Raw genomic sequence first — 23,431 nt, forward strand, 5'->3', positions numbered from 1 at the left:
ATAAAAGCCGCTTTAAAAAGGAACATGTTTGAGGGGAAAAAAAAAAAAAACACTTAATATTCTTTTTTTCCATTAGCTATGCAAACAACATATATGTCAAATTACTAATAAATTATCAATAGCATTATATAAAGTTAATTTTTTTCTCAGCACCTCAGATACTGCTTCATTCATAGCATCTTCTTGCTCATCATCCATATCCTCTTCATCGTCGTCATCATCATCATCATCATCTTCACTTTCCCCTCTTCCATCACTTTCTTCATCATCTAAAAACCAGGCTGCCTGATAGTTGGATGTACCTTTAGGAACCTTTTTCTGGACTTTCACATTTTCTTTTAAAGCATCTGTGGGGGAAAAAAACCCTACTTTTATAAAAGTAACACCACAGCATTTAAAATGCATTTCCTAATCCCCACAGGGGACCAAATGCAAATATACAGGATTTTGTCTCATTCTGAACAGTTGTAAATGGGAAGCACTTATTTCTGTTAACCAGTTCAGCCCCGGAAGGTTTAACCCCCTTAATGACCAGGCCATTTTTTTGTGATACGGCACTGTGTTACTTTAACTGACAATTGCATGGACGTGCGACACTGTACTCAAATAAAATGTATGTCCTTTTTTCCCCACAATTAGATTTTTTTTGGTGGTATTTGGTCATGTCTGTGGTTTTTATTTTTTTGTACTATAAACAAAAAAAGTTTTGGAAAAAAAAAAAAAAAAACACAAAACGGAATTTTTGTAAAATCTTACCTGTAAAATTCCTTTCTCTGAGTCCTCCGACAGTCGCCGCCTCTTCATATTCGTCACATATGGGGTATTAGACTTTGCTCCGAAGGAGTAGCTAGGCAACAGAATATGTTAACATTAAAGCTTTTAACATATCCCACCCTCAAGGGGTGGTCCCCTCAGTCAATACCCTCCTACTTCCTGCAACCATATCTCAGTTTCAGTGGAATAGCAGTAGAGGAATTTTACAGGTAAGATTTTACAAAAATTCCGTTTTTCTCTTACGTCCTCCGACAGTCGCCACCCCTTCATATGTCACATATGGGGACGTCCCAAAGCAGTGCAAACATGAGGGGTGGGAAACGCATCCGCGCCGAAAGGCAACGCAGTCTCCGCATCAAAGAAAGGAACCTTACCAAAGGAAGGAAACCAGCTGGGCTACAGGAAAAACAAGTGCTCAACAGGAGCAACAACCCAGGAAAAGACAAATAACCAGGGGATAAAAAACTTATCCCAACAGCCAGAGGTCCCCAACAAGGGACCCTAGGGAATTGCCGCACTAAGAACCTTGCGGGCAAAGGAAGCATCCGCCGATGCCTGAACATCTACTTTGTAGAATTTTGTGAAAGTATGCACGGTCGACCAGGTCGCCGCCTTACACACCTGGGCTACAGAAGCCCCATGACGACAGGCCCAAGACGTACTCAAAGATCTAGTAGAGTGCGCCTTCACAGGCACAGGGGGAACCTTCCCCTGCAAAGCATAGGCCTGTTCAATGGTCTGCCTGATCCATTTGGCGATGGTAGAGGCCGACGCCACCATGCCCTTCCGAGGACCCTCTGGAAGAACAAACAAGGAGTCCGTCTTTCGAAAAGACTCAGTCGATTTAAGGTAAACCCTTATCGCCCGAACAACATCCAAAGAATGCAATCTCACCTCCTTTGGATGTTTAGGCTTCGCCCACAGCGAAGGCAAGACAATATCCTCATTAAGATGGAATTCCGAAACTCGCTTCGGAAGAAAAGAAGGATTAGGTCGCAAGACCACCTTATCCAAATGAACAACCAGATACGGAGACTTGCAGGACAAAGCCGCCAGCTCCGACACTCTGCGAGCCGAAGTGATCGCAACCAAAAAGGCGACCATAGACAACGAGATCTCCCTGATCTGTTCAAAAGGAGCACGTTGTAACACAGATAGAACGAGATTCAAGTCCCAAGGGGGCAGAGGATCCCTCCTAGGAGGTACCAGATGCCGCACTCCCTGAACAAAAGTGCCAACCAAGGAGTTGGAAGCCACGGGACGTTGAAACAGAACGGCCAGCGCAGACACCTGACCCTTTATCGTAGCCAGCGCCAAACGCTGATCGACACCCGTTTGAAGGAAGGACAGCACTCGGGAAACCGAGTACGTGCGGGGTGAAAACCCCCTGGACTCACACCAGGCAAAATAGGCCTTCCAAGTACGGTAATAAACCTTCCCCGAGGAAGACTTCCTCGCGTTGATCAAGGTATGAACGACCTCTGGGGAGAGACCCTTCTCCTTCAGGACCTCGGCCTCAACAGCCAGGCCGTCAAAGCCAGCGACTGTAAAGCAGGATGGTATATCGGCCCTTGAGACAGGAGATCGTCTCGAAGAGGCAGACGCCACGGGGCGTCGACCGCCAGATTCACGAGGTCTGCGTACCAGGACCGGCGAGGCCAGTCCGGTGCCACAAGAATCACCGTGCTGCGTTCCGAGTGTAACCTGCGAAGAAACCTGGACAGCAACTGAATTGGTGGAAACGCGTACATCAGCCTGTACTGATGCCACGAAGCCACTAACGCGTCCGACGCGTCTGCCCGAGGGTCGCGCGTCCTTGCCACGAACCTTCTCACCTTGTTGTTGAGACGAGACGCGAACAGGTCCACATCTGGAAGACCCCACTTCGCGCACAACATCTGGAAGACAGCCGGGTGGAGAGACCATTCCCCCTGATCCAGGGTCTGGCGACTCAGATAGTCCGCCTGCCAGTTCTCCACCCCCGGAATGTGAACCGCCGTTATCGCCGGGACATGAGCCTCGGCCCAAGACAGAATGTCGGCCACTTCTCGAGCCGCTCGGGCACTCCTGGTGCCCCCTTGGTGGTTGATGTAGGCCACCGCCGTGGCATTGTCCGTCTGCACCCGAACCGGGCAGCCCTGCAGCCGGTCCGTCCAGCGATGAAGACAGAGATTTATCGCACGCAATTCCAGAATGTTGATCGGAAGGGAGGTTCAAGTCACCTGGGCGGACAGAACGCCCAGAACACCACCCCAGCCCGACAGGCTGGCATCCGTGGTGATTACCGTCCACGAGATAGGACGAAACGACTTGCCCCCGGACACCATCGGGGACTGGAGCCACCACAGAAGGTCTCTTCTGGTGCGATGACTCAACGAGATTCGAAGATCCAGAGATTGAGGTCGCCCGTCCCACATGGACAGGATCTCCGATTGGAGACCCCGCGTGTGAAACTGGGCGAAGGGAATCGCCTCGAAGGCCGAGACCATCAATCCCAGACATCTCATGCACGTCCGCAGAGACGAGTGCGGAACGTCCCTGAGGGACCTGACTTCCTCCTGAAGAGTTCTGAGTTTGTCTTCCGGCAGGAAGACCTTCGCCTGCACCGAGTCCAGAATCATTCCCAGGTAGGGAAGGCGAACCGACGGACTCAGTGTCGACTTTGGAAAATTTATCGTCCAACCAAACTCCTGCAGAGTTTGCATCGTGACAGACAGGTCCATCTCCAGACCCTGGCTGGTCGCAGACCGAACCAGAATGTCGTCCAGATACCCCAGGACAGAAATGCCCTGGGCCCTCAATAATGCCAGAACCGGTGCAAGCACCTTGGTGAAGACCCGCGGAGCCGAGGCGAGGCCAAAAGGCAACGCCACGAACTGGTAGTGATCCTGCGCAATGGCAAATCGAAAGGTACCTCTGGTGACCCTCGAAAATGGGGATGTGAAGATACGCATCCTTCAAATCGATGGAGGCCATGAATTTCCCCGGAACCAGGGCAGCCACCACCGACCGCAGGGATTCCATGCGGAACTTGCGAACCCGCACAGAGCGGTTCAGAGCCTTCAAGTCCAGAATTGGACGAACCTTGCCCTCCTTTCTGGGCACGGTGAACAGATTGGAATAAAACCCCCGAAATCTGTCCCGATGAGGCACCGGAACTACCACTCCCTGAGCCCTCAGGTCCCGCACCGCCAGGTGCAGGTCCCGTAAACGCTCTGGAGACAGTTGAAGATTTGAGGGAAAAAATCTGCTCTCCGGCCGAGAGAGAAACTCGATCTTGTAACCAGATCGAACGATCTCCTGAACCCATCTGTCCCGCACGCGGGCCAACCAGGGCTGAAGAAAACCGAGCAAGCGTCCCCCCACCCCAAAACTGGGTGAGGGCGCCCCTTCAGGCCGCACTGTTATGGGCTGCGGATCCGGATTGACCGGACTTCTGTTTACCAGACCAGGGCTTTCTTCTGAGAGCCTTGACCTTTGAACGGTTTCCCCTTGTAGTGCGACCGAAAGGCACGAAAGGACCCCTGAGGGGGCCGAAAATTAGCATGCTTCTTCCCAGAAGCCCCCTTAGCCTTGGGGAAATGGGGCAAGAGAGTGCTCTTACCTCCGGTGATCCCCTTAATCAGCACATCCAAGGACTCCCCAAAAAGGCGAGACCCATCATAAGGCAGATTGGCTAAGGTCTTACGTGAAGATTGGTCCACCGACCAACATTTCAACCAAACCAGGGGGCGAGACAACACCGCCACGCTGTGCACACGTGCAGCCAACGGGACTAGGTCCAAGTCCGCATCACACAGATACATGACACCCTGGTGGATTTGATCCACCATATCCAGGGTCGCCGGCGAGGCCGAATCGGCCACTAGGACGCGCCTAAGCATCTGCGTCCAACTTGCGACCGCCTGGGCCGCCATGAGAGAGGCAAACAGAGCCTTAAGCATAGAACCCGTAACAGAATAAGTATGACGGGCAAGAGACTCCAATCTCCTATCCGTGGCATCACGGAACACAGGGGAATCCTCTGCAGGAATCGCAGTGGATTTGTTTAAAACCGCAATTGCGTGATCCACTGGGGGTGGCACACACCACCTTTCATCAGTGGAAGGCGAGAAAGGATAACGCAGCCTGAACCTACTTGGTACAGCAAAAGGTTTGCGCAGATTGCGCCATTGTTCCTTAACAGCGCGCTGAAAATCATCATTGCAGGGAAAAACCTGCGGCGTCCTGCGTTTTCTCTGCGTCCCATAAGCCGCCAAGGCAGCGGGGGGACACACTTCATCCTGCAAACGCAGCGTTTGTTTTATGGAAGCAATCAATTCATCCATGATTGCAAGCTCTTCAGGCGAGCCAGGGGGAGAATTATCAACCCCTTCAACTTCAGCCTCCACCTCGGACCCCACTAGATCCAGGGAGGAGCGGGACCCCGATAAGGAGGCCCCCGCCATAACAGCCCCATCACCTTCACCCTCAGAATCAGAGGAAAGAGAAACTCTGGGTCTCTTAGTAGATTGAGCAGCCACCAGCATCTGCACCTGAGCAGCCACAATAGTGGCTAAATCCCCCCCTGGGGGGGAAACAGCGGTCCCCTGGCTTTCCACCAAGGCGGTAGGAAATTTGCCCTCCTGAGAATCCATTGCCCCTATTACAAATGCCGGATAATAAAGGGTTAACTGCCCCTTTAACAAGCGCGGCGAGCGCAGCCCACCGCACCACACATAAGCACAATGAGACCCCCACAGGGACAATAAAACTGACACAGGCAATGGATAAGAAGGATATAACCTGAGGAGACCCTCGCCGCTGCTGCTGCCTCGATCGGTGTTCCTGGAGAAGAGGAAGAGATGCTGCCAGGGCGCTCTATGAAAGCCTATGGGAGGCTACAAGAAAATGGCCGCCATGCATGTAGAACATGCGGCCGGAGTGAGTGTAGGCAAAATGGCGCCGTTTGGCGCCGAAACCGCCGCTCCACAGTACAGTAAAGCACACATGTCATCCATGTATAAAAAAACATGTCAGATCGCCGCAGCGATCGCTGTATAGTGCCCAAACATGCCCAAAACATGCCCCACAGCACACAGCTTCTCACACTGACAAGGCTGACACACACAGTGTCACACAGCTCCCCCCCCCCCCTTGCAGCCCACAGCATGCAGCCGAGTGATAGGGAGACAAACAGTGTGAACAGAGGCAGGTTACACAGTCCCAGACTGACACCCCCCCAGACAGAACAGGTCCCCACATAGATACACTTACCTCACAATGGCGTGGGGGACCCGCACAGGCGAACAAGCCGCTGCACATGAGGCAGGGAGAGTCGCATACAAGACGCACAGAATGGGGGTTAAGAAACCGCACAGCGTCCAGTGAGGTAGCCACCTCACCAATCATCCCTGCACCGAACAGGGATGGGTCGTTCACTGTGCCAGGAGCGTTACCTGGCTGAACGCTCGATGGCAGGCTGGGAAGCCACTGACCCACGACCTGCGACCAGGGGGATCAGCCCGAGACCCAGCCCGCATGATCCTCTTCATCCAAAGAACTAACTAACGCTGACAAAAAGAACAGCTAAGTAAAGGTAGAGAGAAAACTCAAACAAAAAATCAAAAAAGAAGAAAGAGTCTGGGGCACAAAGCCCCAGCACAGAGAGAGCCAGCCACTCCTGACAAGCTAGACATTGAAACTGAGATATGGTTGCAGGAAGTAGGAGGGTATTGACTGAGGGGACCACCCCTTGAGGGTGGGATATGTTAAAAGCTTTAATGTTAACATATTCTGTTGCCTAGCTACTCCTTCGGAGCAAAGTCTAATACCCCATATGTAACGAATATGAAGAGGCGGCGACTGTCGGAGGACGTAAGAGAAACTATATTTTTTACTTTATGCTATAAAATATATCCAATAAAAAAAAATGTAAAAAAATCTAATTGATCAGTTTAGGCCAATATGTATTTTGCAACATATTTTTTTATTAAAAAAATCCCAACAAGCGTATATTGATTGGTTTGCACAAAAGTTATAGCGTTTACAAACTATGGAATAGATTTATGGAATTTTTTTTCTCTCTTTTTTTTACGGGACTGTGACATTGCGGCGGACAAATCGGACACTGAGTGACACTTTTTGGGGGCCAGTGACACCAATACAGTGATCAGTGCTAAAAAAAAAATGCACGGTCACTATAAAAATTACACTGGCAGGAAAGGGGTTAACCTCAGGGGCGATTAAAGGGTTAAGTGTGCTCCTAGGGAGTGATTACTGTTTGGGGTGGCCTAACTGGAGAAAGACAGAGATCCATGTTTCTGCTTAGCAGAAACACAAGATCTCTATCTTCCTACGTGACAGAATGGCGGTCTGCCTTGTTCAATAGGCAGACTGCCGCTCTGCCTCTCCTCCGATCGGCGGGTCCTGGCGGACATCGCGTTTCCTGGACCCGCTGATTGGTTCCTGCTGTGTGCAAAACACAGTGGGAGGGGGTCCCTGGCAGCACACCCCCTAGACCACGAGCCAACATACAGGTTCATCAGTTCGCGCAGAAGGGCCGCCCTGCTGCAATATACTAATGTGGGGCGGTCCTCAAGTGGTTAATGTTAGCTGTAGCTTTACTCCCAAGATAAAGCCCAATTTGTGGACATTCCTATGAGGAAACAAGAGCCAAAATTGTACTCCTATAGCCCCCCCAACTTGCAGAATGGTTGGCTCTTCTTCATCTTGGTGAGGTTGGTGGTCCCCAATACTTGGGACAGTCATTCAACTTGTTTTCACAGAACCAGAGGAAGTGGGCCCTCATGTTGTGCATTTTCCAACTCCCCCTCCCTCATCGGTTTAGCATAGAAAATAAGGCAATGCTTCTTTTACGCAAACTGTTCAGTATCTGCACTGTGTGTGTGTGTGTGTGTGGAGGAAGCCATCTTGGTACAGGCAATGCTTTGACTTCTTATGTAAAAAGCTTCCAGAAAAAGCAAATCGTGAACAGCACAGTAATGACATCCCCAAATCTCAGTCCAAATCTTCCCAGACTAGCAAGCAGAGTGCCTCGGATGCCACACTGCAGATATACAGCCAAGACACTGTATCCTATTTTTCAGGAGGTTCGAGAAAAAAAAAAAAAAAGGAACGTTTAAAAGGCCACTGCTTAGGGACAATAACATTTCTAGAATTTTCCCAAAAGCAAAGCAAATTTTCACTTTTTCTGATTAAAACCACTCTAAAGGGCATGATCGCAAATAAAAGAAAAAACTAACATGAATAAATAAAAACAGGGCTGTTCAAAAATCAGTTCATTGTACCCACAAATTTGGACCTGTTTGGGTTGGGTAAGAAACAAATCCACAAAACACCCGCTCAGTGTGTTCAAATTTGCATCTATTCACGTGATTTATTTTAGAAGAATGCTTTGCTAAGACTCACCCTCTGCATCCCTCAGCTCTTCATCAGTAGGCCATGTTTGCTCCCCCTCCATAGGGTCAGGGACCACCTCAGACTGCAGAGTCTCTTGCGCAGTTGGATCAGCTTTCATTAGGACCTTTACATCCTCTTCCATATCTGCATTATTAGGTTCATCCTATAATGGAAGAAGTTACAAAGACACATGGTGGTAAATCCTTTTTAACCACTTCCATACCAGGCCAATTCTGGCACTCCACTCCTACATGTAAAAATCATAATTTTTTTTTGCTAGTCAATTACTCAGAACCCCCAAACATTATATATGTTTTTTAGCAGAGACCCTAGGGAATTAAATGGCGGTCACTGCAACTTCTTATGTCACACGGTATTTGTTTGGTTTTTTTTAAAGCAGTTTCAAGAATTTAAAGAAACAAAAACACAAAAGTTACCCCATTTTTTTTAATAATGTGAAATATGAGTTAACCCCAAGTATATAGATGCCTAACATGTTACGCTTTAAAATTGCGCACACTCGTGGAATGGCGCCAAACTTCAGTACTTAAAAATCTCCATAGGCAACACTTTAAAAATGTTTACAGGTTACCTGTTTACAGTTACATAGGAAACCTTGGGCTAGAATTGTTGCTCTTGTTTTAACGTTTGCGGCGATACTTCACATGTGTGGATTGAACGCCGTTTACATATGTGGGCGTGACGTACGTGTGCGAGCAAGCAGGACAGGGACACGTTAAATTTTTTTTTTTATTGTTTATTTTTACACTTTCCCTTGCATGACAGGTCCTCTTTATGGAGAGATCTGGAGTCAATAAGACCTCAGCTCTCTCCTGCAGGCTGCAAAGCCTGAGATAAAAAAAACACAACGATCTTGGCTGTCCAACCGAGATCACGGCAGTATTTACCAGTACTGCCAGGCCGGGCGTGACACCATAACAATGTGCCTGGGCCTCCGAGAGTCAGAGACTGCTGGTCCTCGGTATTCTCTATGGTGAACTTCTGCCGCTGGCAGATACCTTCTCCAGCTCCCTGATCGCACAGGCGAGCCGGTAAAAGCACCAGACAAGAACAAATAAGAACAGCCACTATGATTGTTCTTATGGTGAAGGGAATCGCTGGCTAAAAAAAAAAAAAAAAAAAGTGATATCTGAATGATGCCTGCAGCTGCACCCATCATTCAGATATCTCCACTTAAAGACCAGGACGTCATATGATGTCCAGCGGTATAAAGTGTTTAAGAACCAGGTTTTCATGACAAACTTTGCACACATTAAAACATAAGTTCATCTTTTGGAACATGATGCATGTTCCATCTGTATCTAGGGTGGAACATGTTCCAGTAGCTGCAGCCTCTCCCCCTTTCCCCACCTCCCTGTGATGGGATCTTCTGCGGGGCTCCACCTACATGGCCGCGTCATTCATTTCACAATTTCCTTTGAATGCATGAACCACAACTACTGTCAGCCATTGCAGCTGACGGCTTGTAGTCTCAAATAGACTGCAAATTCACTGGAGCTGCACGATTAATCGTTAAAAAAATTATGCTCTCGATTCAACCCCCCTCACGATCTTAATACCACATTTCCACGATTCAGGTTAAACAAGTACAGAACTGTTCTCTGCTCAGAGCTTTCAAAAAAGAAAAAAGGCAGCTGGCAAAGTTTATCACAACATTGCTCAGGGATGAGATAAAAATAAACATTGTACCATTTGGTTCTTTTAGATCAAACGGATGAACTCTGTCTTCAAATGAGGGCAGTTTAATCACTTAAAGACTAAACCTCCTTCTGACACATGTTGCTTTCTAGTTAAAAATCAATATTTTTTTGCTAGATTACTTCTAAGTAATTGCTAATAGCTTAGAACCAAATCCCCAAACATTCTATTATATATAAATATTTTATTTATTTATTTTTAGCAGAGACACTAGAGAATAAAATGGAGGTCATTTCAAAATATTATGTCACACTGTATTTGCGCAGCGGTCTTTCAAATGCAATTTTTAAAAAAAAAAAAAAATACACTTTAATGAATTAAAAAAAAAAAAAAAAACGAAGCAGTAAAGTTAGCCCAATGTTTTTTTGTGTAATGTGAAAGATAATGTTATGCCGAGAATCATGATCTTTATTCAAAGCAAAACAAAAAAATTGTGATTCTTATTTTATCCAGAATCATGCAGCTCTAAAAGTCGCTGATGAGGGGCCTCGTAGTTCATTCACAAGCCCTGCAGATTGTAAACAGTCAGCCCGTATAAGGGCAATAGAAGGTACATATTTAGATAAGAATACCTACTTGAAAAGATTTTTCTCTTACGTCCTCCGACAGTCGCCGCCTCTTCATATTCGTCACAATGGGGTATTAGACTTTGCTCCGAAGGAGTAGCTAGGCAACAGAATATGTTAACATTAAAGCTTTTAACACATCCCACCCTCAAGGGGTGGTCCCCTCAGTCAATACCCTCCTACTTCCTGCAACCATATCTCAGTTTCAATGTCTATCTTGTCAGGAGTAGCTGGTTCTCTCTGTGCTGGGGCTTTGTGCCCCAGCCTCTTTCTTCTTTTTTGATTTTTTGTTTGAGTTTTTTCTCTCTCTTTGCTTAGCTGTTCTTTTTGTCAGCATTAGTTAGTTCTTCTGATGAAGAGGATCATGCGGGCTGGGTCTCGGGCTGATCCCCCTGGTCGCAGGTCGTGGGTCAGTGGCTTCCCAGCCTGCCATCGAGCGTTCAGCCAGGTAACGCTCCTGGCACAGTGAACGACCCATCCCTGTTCGGTGCAGGGATGATTGGTGAGGTGGCTACTTCACTGGACGCTGTGCGGTTTCTTAACCCCAATTTTGTGCGTCTTGTATGCGACTCTCCCTGCCTCATGTGCAGCGGCTTGTTCGCCTGTGCGGGTCCCCCACACCATTGAGAGGTAAGTGTATCTATGTGGGGACCTGTCTGTCGGGGGGGGGGGTGTCAGTCTGGGACTGTGTAACCTGCCTCTGTTCACACTGTTTGTCTCCCTATCACTCTGCTGCATGCTGCGGGCTGCAAGGGGGGGGGGGGGAGCTGTGTGACACTGTCTGTGTCAGCCTTGTTCAGTGTGAGAAGCTGTGTGCTGTGGGGCATGTTTTGTGGCATGTTGGGGCACGATACAGCGATCGCTGCGGCGATCTGCCATGTTTTTTTATATGGATGGTGTTATATGCATAACTGTACTGTAGGAGCGGCGTTTCGGCGCCAAACAGCGCCATTTTGCCTGCACTCGCTCCGGCCGCATGTTCTCCATGCAGGCGGCCATTTTCTTGTAGCCTCCCATAGGCTTTAATAGAGCGCCCTGGTTTCATCACTTCCTCTTCTCCTGGGTACACCGATCGAGGCAGCAGCAGCGGCAAGGGTCTCCTCAAGTTTTATCCTTCTGTTCTTGCTATATCCATTGCCTGTGTTCAGTTTATTGTTCCCTGTGGGGGTCTCATTGTGCTTGTGTGTGGTGCGGTGGGCTGCGCTCGCCGCGCTTGTTAAAGGGGCAGTTAACCCTTTATTCTCCGGCATATCATATTGGGGCAATGGATTCTCAGGAGGGCAAATTTCCTGCCACCTTGGTGGAAAGCCAGGGGACCGCTGTTTCCCCCCCAGGGGGGGATTTGGCCACTATTGTGGCTGGCCTTGCTGCTCAGGTGCAGATGCTGGTGGCTGCTCAATCTACTAAAGGACCCAGAGTTTCTATTTCCTCTGATTCTGAGGGTGAAGGTGATGGGGCTGTTATGGCGGGGGTCTCCTTATCAGGGTCCCGCTCCTCCCTGGATCTCGTGGGGTCCGAGGTGGAGGCTGAGGTTGAGGGGGTTGATAATTCTCCCCCTGGCTCGCCTGAAGAGCTTGCAATCATGGATGAATTGATTGTTTCCATAAAACAAACGCTGCGTTTGCAGGATGAAGTGTGTCCCCCCGCTGCCTTGGCGGCTTATGGGACGCAGAGAAAACGCAGGACGCCGCAGGTTTTTCCCTGCAATGATGATTTTCAGCGCGCTGTTAAGGAACAATGGTGCAATTTACGCAAACCTTTTGCTGTGCCAAGTAGGTTCAAGCTGCGTTATCCTTTTTCGCCTTCCACTGATGAACGGTGGTGTGTGCCACCCCCGGTGGATCACGCAATTGCGGTTTTGAACAAATCCACTGCGATTCCTGCAGAGGATTCCCCGGTGTTCCGTGATGCCACGGATAGAAGACTGGAGTCTCTTGCCTGTCATACTTATTCTGTTACGGGTTCGATGCTTAAAGCTCTGTTTGCCTCTCTTATGGCGGCCCAGGCTGTCGCAAGTTGGACGCAGATGCTTAGGCGCGTCCTGGTGGCCGATTCGGCCTCGCCGGCGACCCTGGATATGGTGGATCAAATCCACCAGGGTGTCATGTATCTGTGTGATGCGGACTTGGACTTAGTCCCATTGGCTGCACGTGTACACAGCGTGGCGGTGTTGTCTCGCCGCCTGGTTTGGTTGAAGTGTTGGTCGGTGGACCAATCTTCGCGTAAGACCTTAGCCAATCTGCCTTATGATGGGTCTCGCCTTTTTGGGGAGTCCTTGGATGCGTTGATTAAGGGGATCACCGGAGGTAAGAGCACTCTCTTGCCCCATTTCCCCAAGGCTAAGGGGGCTTCTGGGAAGAAACATGCTAATTTTCGGCCTCCTCAGGGGTCCTTTCGTGCCTTTCGGTCGCACTACAAGGGGAAACCGTTCAAGGGACAGGGCTCTCAAAAGAAGCCCTGGTCTGGTAAACAGAAGTCCGGTCAGTCCGGACCCGCTGCCCATAACAGTGCGGCCTAAAGGGGCGCCCTCACCCAGTTTTGGGGTGGGGGGACGCTTGCTCGGTTTTCTTCAACCCTGGTTGGCCCGCGTGCGGGACCGGTGGGTTCAGGAGATCGTTCGATCTGGTTACAAGATCGAGTTTCTCTCTCGGCCGGAGAGCAGATTTTTTCCCTCAAATCTTCAGCTGTCTCCAGAGCGGTGCGAGACCTGAGGGCTCAGGGAGTGGTGGTTCCGGTGCCTCATCGGGACAGATTTCGGGGGTTTTATTCCAATCTGTTCACCGGGCCCAGGAAGGAGGGCAAGGTTCGTCCAATTCTGGACTTGAAGGCTCTAAACCGCTCTGTGCGGGTTCGCAAGTTCCGCATGGAATCCCTGCGGTCGGTGGTGGCTGCCCTGGTTCCGGGGGAATTCATGGCCTCCATCGATTTGAAGGATGCGTATCTTCACATCCCGATTTTCGAGGGTCACCAGAGGTACCTTCGATTCGCCATTGCGGAGGATCATTACCAGTTCGTGGCGTTACCTTTTGGTCTCGCCTCGGCTCCACGGGTTTTCACCAAGGTGCTTGCACCGGTTCTGGCATTGCTGAGGGCCCAGGGCATCTCTGTCCTGGGGTATCTGGACGACATCCTGGTTCGGTCTGCGACCAGCCAGGGTCTGGAAAAGGACCTGTCTGTCACGATGCAAACTCTGCAGGAGTTTGGTTGGACGATAAATTTTCCAAAGTGGACGCTGAGTCCGTCGGTTCGTCTCCCCTACCTCGGAATGATCCTGGACTCGGTTCAGGCAAAGGTCTTCCTGCCGGAAGACAAACTCAGGACTCTTCAGGAGGAAGTCAGGTCCCTCAGGGACGTTCCGTACTCGTCTCTGCGGACGTGCATGAGATGTCTGGGATTGATGGTCTCGGCCTTCGAGGCGATTCCCTTCGCCCAGTTTCACACGCGGGGTCTCCAATCGGAGATCCTGTCCCGGTGGGACGGGCGACCTCAATCTCTGGATCTTCAAATCTCGTTGGGCCATCGCACCAGAAGGGACCTTCTGTGGTGGCTCCAGTCCCCGATGGTGTCGGGGGGCAAGTCTTTTCGTCCTATCTCGTGGACGGTGATCACTACGGATGCCAGCCTGTCGGGCTGGGGTGGTGTTCTGGGCGTTCTGTCCGCCCAGGGGACTTGGTCGGAAGAGGAGTCCTCCCTCCCGATCAACATTCTGGAATTGCGTGCGATAAATCTCTGCCTTCATCATTGGACGGACCGGCTGCAGGGCTGTCCGGTTCGGGTGCAGATGGACAATGCCACGGCGGTGGCTTACGTCAACCACCAAGGGGGCACCAGGAGTGCCCGAGCGGCTCGAGAAGTGGCCGACATTCTGTCTTGGGCCGAGACTCATGTCCCGGCGATAACGGCGGTTCACATTCCAGGGGTGGAGAACTGGCAGGCGGACTATCTGAGTCGCCAGACCCTGGATCAGGGGGAATGGTCTCTCCACCCGGCTGTCTTCCAGATGTTGTGCGCGAAGTGGGGTCTTCCAGATGTGGACCTGTTCGCGTCTCGTCTCAACAACAAGGTGAGAAGGTTCGTGGCAAGGACGCGCGACCCTCGGGCAGACGCGTCGGACGCGTTAGTGGCCCCATGGCATCAGTACAAGCTGATGTATGCGTTTCCACCAATTCAGTTGCTGTCCAGTTTCCTTCGCAGGTTACACTCGGAACGCAGCACGGTGATTCTTGTGGCGCCGGATTGGTCTCGCCGGTCCTGGTACGCAGACCTCGTGAATCTGGCGGTCGACGCCCCGTGGCGTCTACCTCTTCGAGACGATCTCCTGTCTCAAGGGCCGATATACCATCCTGCTTTACAGTCGCTGGCTTTGACGGCCTGGCTGTTGAGACCGAGGTCCTGAAGGAGAGGGGTCTCTCCCCTGAGGAGGTCGTTCATACCTTGATCAACGCGAGGAAGTCTTCCTCGGGGAAGGTTTACTACCGTACTTGGAAGGCCTATTTTGCCTGGTGTGAGTCCAGGGGGTTTTCACCCCGCACGTACTCGGTTTCTCGAGTATTGTCCTTCCTTCAAACAGGTGTCGACCAGCGTTTGGCGCTGGCTACGATAAAGGGTCAGGTGTCTGCGCTGGCCGTTCTTTTTCAACGTCCCGTGGCTTCCAACTCCTTGGTTGGCACTTTTGTTCAGGGTGTGCGGCATCTGGTTCCTCCTAGGAGGGAACCTCTGCCTCCTTGGGACTTGAATCTCGTTCTGTGTTACAACGTGCTTCTTTTGAACAGATCAGGGATCTCGTTGTCTATGTTGTCCAAAAAGGTCGCCTTTTTGGTTGTGATCACTTCGGCTCGCAGAGTGTTGGAGCTGGCGGCTTTGTCCTGCAAGTCTCCGTATCTGGTTATTCACTTGGATAAGGTGGTCTTGCGACCTAATCCTTCCTTTGTTCCGAAGCGAGTTTCAGAATTCCATCTTAATGAGGATATTGTCTTGCCTTCGCTGTGCGCGAAGCCTAAACATCCGAAAGAGGTGAGACTACATTCTTTGGATGTTGTTCGGGCGATTAAGGTTTACCTTAAATCGACTGAGTCTTTTCGAAAGACGGATACTTTGTTTGTTCTTCCAGAGGGTCCTCGGAAGGGCATGGCGGCGTCGGCTTCTACCATCGCCAAATGGATCAGGCAGACCGTTGAACAGGCATATGTCTTGCAGGGGAAAGTTCCCCCTATGCCTGTGAAGGCGCACTCTACTAGATCTCTGAGTACGTCTTGGGCCTGTCGTCATGGGGCTTCTGTAGCCCAGGTGTGTAAGGCGGCGACCTGGTCGACCGTACACACTTTCACAAAATTCTACAAGGTGGATGTTCAGGCATCGGCGGATGCTTCCTTTGGCCGCAAGGTTCTTAGTGCGGCTGTTCCCTAGGGTCACCTGTTGGGATCCCTGGCTGTTGGGATACGTTTTTTATCCCTAGGTTATTTGTTTTTCCTGGGTTGTTGCTCCTGTTAAGCACGCTTTTTCATGTTGCCCAGCTGGTTTCCTTCCTTTGGTAAGGTTCCTTTCTTTGATGCGGAGACTGCGTTGCCTTACGGCGCGGATGCGTTTCCCACCCCTCATGTTTGCACTGCTTTGGGACGTCCCCATTGTGACGAATATGAAGAGGCGGCGACTGTCGGAGGACGTAAGAGAAAACGGAATTTTTGTAAAATCTTACCTGTAAAATTCCTTTCTCTGAGTCCTCCGACAGTCGCCGGCCCCGCCCCTCTTTTGGGGTTTTGGTTATATACTCTACTGCTATTCCACTGAAACTGAGATATGGTTGCAGGAAGTAGGAGGGTATTGACTGAGGGGACCACCCCTTGAGGGTGGGATGTGTTAAAAGCTTTAATGTTAACATATTCTGTTGCCTAGCTACTCCTTCGGAGCAAAGTCTAATACCCCATTGTGACGAATATGAAGAGGCGGCGACTGTCGGAGGACTCAGAGAAAGGAATTTTACAGGTAAGATTTTACAAAAATTCAGTTTTTTAAACCAGAGTCTAGTGTCAATTTATTGAAAAAGCTGTGTCCCTTGATGGGCATGAAGAAAAAAAAAAAAATAAAAGGACAAAGAAGGAAAAAAGGATTTTTGTACCCACAGTACAAATTCTTTTCTCAGAGCCCCGTTGAATGGCACAGCTTCACATTACCACTTCAATACCGCACTATTGTCAAAAGACAGCTACAGTGTGGTCATCCAGTTCTGTGAGGACATCCATCGGCTGTACTCTGTGACCTCTGTGTCTTTTGGACATGGCTTGTCTCAAATCATGTTAAAGGGCCATTTACACCCTTTATCATGTGATCAGCTGTGTTAAATCACAGCTGCTGATCACATGAACACAAACTTGCCGGTTACTGGCAATCCTTTCCTCACCCGCTGTGTCTGTGTGAGAAAAGGAGAGCCGATAACCGGCAAGGCTCTCAATACATTCTTTACAATTGTCATCAGCCCCACCTGTGAAGTGGTTAAGCAACCTAGAGTTATGCTGCCAAATGGAGGAGAAATTGAAACTGGCAAATAACAATGGAGGCCAGCTCATAGAATTTCATCCCGTCCCATATTATGCCTGCTTATTTGTTACAAACAATCGAAAAGAATGAGAGAGAATCAATAAAAGAGAGCAATCTCAATGGACCAAAAGGATTTTTTTTACTGCGAACACAAAAAAGTCCTAGTTTACAATTACAATCAGCAAAGTAGACCCAAAAAAAATAAAAAAATAAAAAATAGGTCTTTTGCTATCTGTAGTACCAAAATGTAAACCAATATTCAACCATGCACCTAGAGCAGTAATAGTTTAGAAAGACTGAAGGCTGTTCTAGGCCAAGGATCAATTAAATTGAGGCCTCAAGTTCCAATACTATGGAATATAAAATCTGGGATACTGTTAGAATTTTTTTGTCTTAATCTCTAGCAAAATATGACAGATATGACATCACCAAATGAGGCTACCAGAAGGAGGGATTCAAAAGAATTTATTATTTTTTAGCATTTCTTAAAGGTTTTCTATTAAGAGTTTGTAGAGTATCAAAAGGTAACCACAGATATTTCACACCAAAAACATACCTCCATATCCACGTCTTGTCCTTTCTTTGCCTTCTCTTTGCGAGCACGAATATTCAATGGGTAAGGATCTGGAGGGGCATCAATCTGACTCATCTGGAAATCACCATAGCCAACAAGGTGAATCAGTCCATTGACACTGAGTTCCTGTCCCCTCACATAACCAGACACTTTTAATGTGCCCACCAGGCCTGTGTCATCAGATGGCTGGAAATCAGCTTTGTGTGCCAAAATATATGATCGGCGGTTACGGTATGCCAAATGTCTCTGCTTTTGAGTGGCCATCTGTCTAAAGAGTATGGCAGCCTCTTGTGCAGTGTCCAAATGAAAGAGCTTGGCATCGGGGAATCTCTTCTCAATGACTTTGCTCAGCTGTTTCTTTACATCTGTCTTTTTTTTTATTGGAATTTCATTCATACCTTGCACAGCAACAACTGAAGCAAAAGTAAACAGATAATTGATCAGAAATGATGCACATACTTAATTAGCCTCCATATAAAAAACATACAATACTCTTTATTATTAGCCTGACAAATACAAATCTGAATTAAAGATAATTCCAGCAATGCTAAAAGCAGAGTCAGTTATCAGATTTCATTGCATAATGTGAAATAAAATATTACTACAATGCAGCTGTTTGTTTAAAGTTCACCACACACACAGAACAATGTACAGTACAATCATCAGTGTGGTAATAATAAATATATAAACCTCCCCCAGCACTAAATACTTGGCCTTTGCTAGCCCCTGCATAGCTACATTTGGCTGTTGGGACCAGGTAAAGAAAGCCCCGCATGGGCTCTAAAGTGACACTCCCAATGGCTAAACAGAGCAGTTAGTGGGGGGTGGCGGAAAAGCAGGGCTAAGTGACACCCTTTTTTTGACTCTACATATACCTAGTGAAGTGACTGGCCTCAGGTGATACACAGAGATTAATCAAATCCTCCTACATAAGTTGTACTTTTTATCTGCAGTCTTCTCTTCTCTGCATCTGCCCAAAGGTTCAAAGTCCAGAATTTTTGAAGCTTGTCTGTGAGGAAAAAAAGGGGTGCTACACTCTGCAGAGCTCAGTGAGGAGAGCTCTGAGAGCTGATTGGAGGGAAGGGATTCACCCCCCTTCACACAATACACAGGAATAGAGCTGAGGCTGTCAATCTGCTGGAACTCCTCGCCTGTCCCCTTTTTTTTCTTGGTGTCAGGAAAACTTGGCAGAAGTGACCCATGCTGATAGCCGAGGAAAGACACAGCAGACAGAAACTATACATAGTGCTCTAAATAGTCAGGTTCACACTACAGAGGGATATGCTTTGTTCATATTTCATGTCTGAAACTTACAACCACTTTAAGATAATTATCAGCCAACATTTGAAGGTGACTTCCACTAACGGTACAGAGTGTCAAAATGAAGTACAGTACAAACTAAACTTGTAATATAAGACTTCATATTTATTACAATTACTTACCGTAACTGGGCAGGCCCTGAGCAAACAAGCAGGACAAGCAGTAATCTCCATAACTGTCCCATCCTTCTTGAGGATCCAGAACAAAGAGGAGGGTGTCAGCCACTTTAGCCAGGTCGAGCAAAGAATGAAGATCGTCTAAAAACAAAAAGCATAAAAATGTTTAGGACACCCATGTAAAAACTGTGCAACATTCACAAAGTGTATGGAGAGCTAAAAATTTTTCTTTTTTGAATAGCTTAGGTAAGGAATAAAAGGCCTTTAAGGTTTTTTTTCGGTCTGTGTTCTAACTAAGTATATTATTCCTCTCTTTACATCCTGGTTGTCATTTTAATTTAGAGATAAAGCAATGGAAAATACAAAATTAAATCTGACGGATGACACCAGTTCTGGTGGCAGATGTATAAGAGGAGAATTCCCCTCAATTTGTAGAGATTGATTTGCCCCTCCGGTTGCAGCTCACTTTATTTTGCAGCTCCAAGACACGAAGGGAAGGGAAATTTCCCCAATGGGGCAAAGACAGCAAAAAATAAACACAGCTTTTTACTCTTCCCTGGTTCTGTCACACACAAAAAAACATGTTTTAACTAAACAAATGCTTTACCAAGGGATAATAAAACATTTGTTCTCACCTTTGTTTGCTTCAACAAAGCACCATCTCTGCTTCTGCTTAGGACAGACAAGAGCAAAACTGCAACTTTTTCCATCAACTTTCTGCAGAATATCACCTTCATTAACCTGTATCAGGTCCGGTAGGTTCTTTGTGATTGCCCTAGAATGTAATGGAACCAATACAACAAGATGTGGTGGTCCATCTTTACTTCCTAGGTGACGCTTCTCAGAGAGAACCTGCAGATGGTAAAAAAACATGACTCATATGAGATAAAAGGCTTGGCCTATACAGCAATAAAAGCAACAGAATTTAGATATACCTGCCCCTCTGCCACAAGCAATACTCTACAGATTTATTTATTTCTATGGCTGCCAGGATACAAATGCCTATGCAGATAAGGGGTGTCTGTAAAAATTAGTCTGTGCAGTTTTTAACCAACTCTGAATGATGTCCTCACTATAGGTGTAGAATATTTATGAACCTCATGAAGCCTGACTGGAAAACACCTAAGATGATGCTAGGAGCAGCATGGTGATCATTTTCACCATTACAAGAGCGAGTTTTTTTTTCTGATTAAAACCCCTTTATATGCTCTCGCTCTTCCCTGATACAGTAGCTCTGAGCTCAGAGATTAAGAGCGCACTTCTGTGACGGTGACGATGAACAGTAACAGCTAAGCATCTCCTGCTTCAATGTCCAACACCTATACCAAGGGCATTATTCAACTTTAGCTTCAGGGCAGGGGTGCCCAAACTTTTTTCAAAGAGGGCCAGATTTGATTAAGTGAACATGCGTGAGGGCCGACCATTTTGTGCGGTGACCCAATGCAGGGCAGCACGAGGAGTGCCTGCTTCTGGTATGGTTTTCCTGACAGCTTTTCAATGTTCTATTTACTACATTGGCATCATTCATGACTATTATTGCTGCCATCAGTAATCATCATCGGTGGGTTCATATAGTGCTTATATGTGGTTAACCCTTGTGTATGATACTTTTGAACATCCCTCCTGGTGTGTTTTGTTCCCACACAGCTGCTACTTGACCCCCAGGCGTTATGCCAATTATCATGGAGAGGGCACTGGTCCTGTCATACTAGCGCCAGATTTGTTTGTGTTTTTTAGTGCTCCCTAATCAGGCTAAGTCCAGGCCATATTAAGCAAGGGATATAAAGCTGGTGGGGGCGGGCGGTGGGTGTTAACAATAGTGTATTCACAAGTAACAGCAATAAACGGAATTGGATGCAGCGGGCTGGGATGGACCATCATTTTGAGTAGAGGTCGTTCAAAACAGTAGCATATATAGGAGGATAGTAAAATAACTAATATAGCATACGCGCAGTCCTGCGGCATTGAAAGATCCAGAGAGCCTAGGGGCCCTGAGCAGCATTCTGGGATTCACAGGGGCCACAACAATAGATTTTTCCAAATTACCTGTGGGGCCGTATTAAAGCGTCCCATTGGACATGTCTGCTTTAGGGTGATTGTAGCCATTCTAGTGCCCTTGCAACAAAATACAGTACAGACTTGACAGATTTGCAATTTGTACTTTTTCTGGACAAACTTTTGGGGTGCTCCCTTATTCTTGGTCAAAGACTGCTTGGACTGAGAGGAGGTAACACCTTGAAAGCTTGTCATGAAAATGTGACTTTAAGATCCCTTTCACACTGCTCTGTAGGATTTTGCTGTGTTTCATATGCGTTTCATGTGCGCCAATCATGGGTGTGTTTTTACTGCTATTTTCCTGCAATTTTTAGGCCCCTTTCATAAATGCAGACCGTTCAGATCCGCCTGTCGGTTTTTTAGGCGGATCTGAACGGATGCCCCATGCATCCCTATGGGGCAGCGGATGTCAGCGGAGACGTCTCCGCTGACACCCACTGCCATCCGATCCGATCCTATCTGCCAAATCCGGACAGATGGAAACCCTATTTTCCATCCATCCAGCGGATCTCGGATCAGATGGGATTGGATGAGAACGGACAGGCGGTCCGTTCTCAACCGATTCCCCCATAGAGGACAGCGGGGACATGACAGCTCAATCTCTGCACACACAACGGAGACGGAGCTGCCATCCTCCTGCTCAGCGGGGGGGAGATCGGTGGATCGATCCCCCGCTGAGAAAAACGGAGTCCGCCGACGGAGCGGACAGTGTGAAAGGGGCCTTATTCATTTCAATGGGTGGGTGGCTGCATTTTCGGTGCGGTTTTTAAATGCAGCATGCAGATCTTTTCAAAACGCACCACACCCACAGCGCAGTTGTGTAAAAAGTCCATCGGATTTAAAGGGAAACATTTTTCCTGCGTTTTTCTTGCAAGGTAAAAATGCAGAAAAAGCATATCAGTGTGAAAGGGCCCTTAGTGTGAAAAAAAATACACTGAACAGTACAATACTTAATTTTTTTTGTAATCAAAATGATCAAGTTCAATACTAATCTGAACAGCATTCACTTACATCTTTGGAAAGGTAAAAAAGTAAAATGACAAAGTACTTACAGAATCTTTCCTCTGTCTACGAATCTGGTTGGCTTTATGCCTCCTGTCCAGTTTGCTAAGATCTTTCTTAATCTTTTTACTTAGTACTTTTGCAGAGACACGTCCTGAAAAAAAAATGGTTCATGTCACAGACTGGAACACTAAAAAAATACAAACACTATATCAGCATTGCCAGTGGAATAGTACAGGGTCACATAATCACAAGTTTAACCACTTGCTGCCCACCCACCATCAAATGACGGTGGAAGCAGTGCAGCTCTCGTTCTGGGACGACGTCATATGGCGGCGCCCCAAAACGGCCGCTCTCTCGCGCCCACGGGTGCACGCAGCGACCGTGGCCGTGCCATGTTCCTAGGACACGGCGCGAACCCGATCTTGGTAAAGAGCTAATAACGTGGCTCTTTACCCATGTGATCGGCTGTGTCCAATCACAGCCAGTCACATGTAAATGAGGAAGTGCCGTTTACTGGCTCTCCTCGCCTCACACTGTCAGAGGGTGTGGTGAGAAGAGCCAATCAGCGGCTCCTCCTCAGAGGGAAGTCCAGGAAAGGTAATCAGGGCACTGATCATCAGTGCCCTGATTACTGTAAACTACAATAGTGCCCAAAAAGTTCCCAATCAATGCCCATCAGTGACATCAGAGCCCATTAGTGATGCCAGTCAGTGCCCATCAGTGACGTCCGTCAGTGCCCATCAGTCAGTGGGTGACGTCCGTCAGTCAGTGCCCATCAGTGCCACTTATCAGTGCTCATCGGTGCTGCCTATCAGTGCCCATCTGTGCAGCCTCATCAGCACACATCGGTGAAGGAGAAAAATTACTTATTTACAAAATTTACTGACAGAAATTAAGAAAAAATGTTTTTTTTTTAAATGTTCTGTTTTTAGTAAAAAATAAAAAACCCAGCGGAGATTAAATACCACCAAAAGAAAGCTTTATTTGTGTGAAAAAAATGATAAAAATTTAATTTGGGTACAGCATTGCATGACCACGCAATTGTCATTCAAAATGTGACAGCGCGGAAAGCTGAAAATTGGCCTGGGCAGGAAGGAAGTGAACCAGTCCTGTATTGAAGTGGTTAAAATGCAGTGCTTCTTTAACCAGTTACAGATCATAGATGTAAGAGGTACGCCCCCAAATTATTTAGAAAAAAAAAAACACCAAAGTACCTAACATGTGCAAGGCTTCCTTCCCGGACACAGCTGCTGTGCTATTTGAAACCTCTAGGTGTCACTGTGCTTCAGAAGCGCTGACAGCAGCTCCTGCATAAACCAGGCCTGCAAACATAGTTTGTAGGTTTCATTGAAAATAATATTTTATTA

General features: G+C 47.8%; 1 protein-coding gene across 1 annotated transcript in view; it reads right to left on the bottom strand.

Moving 5' to 3' along the window:
• TSR1 (TSR1 ribosome maturation factor) overlaps nucleotides 1–23,431 on the bottom strand; it is a 48,437-nt gene that overhangs the window by 22,110 nt on the left and 2,896 nt on the right. The window contains exons 2-7 of the mRNA XM_082244352.1: nucleotides 22,112–22,215; nucleotides 19,640–19,856; nucleotides 19,011–19,145; nucleotides 17,551–17,981; nucleotides 8,185–8,338; nucleotides 154–347 (exon numbers count right to left, since the gene is read on the bottom strand). Of these exons, the coding sequence (XP_082100478.1) occupies nucleotides 154–347; nucleotides 8,185–8,338; nucleotides 17,551–17,981; nucleotides 19,011–19,145; nucleotides 19,640–19,856; nucleotides 22,112–22,215 (1,235 nt within the window). The remainder of the gene's footprint in view (nucleotides 1–153; nucleotides 348–8,184; nucleotides 8,339–17,550; nucleotides 17,982–19,010; nucleotides 19,146–19,639; nucleotides 19,857–22,111; nucleotides 22,216–23,431) is intronic.

This window comes from Pelophylax lessonae (genome assembly GCF_965119305.1).
Source record: "Pelophylax lessonae genome assembly, chromosome: 2".
NCBI lineage: Eukaryota > Metazoa > Chordata > Amphibia > Anura > Ranidae > Pelophylax > Pelophylax lessonae.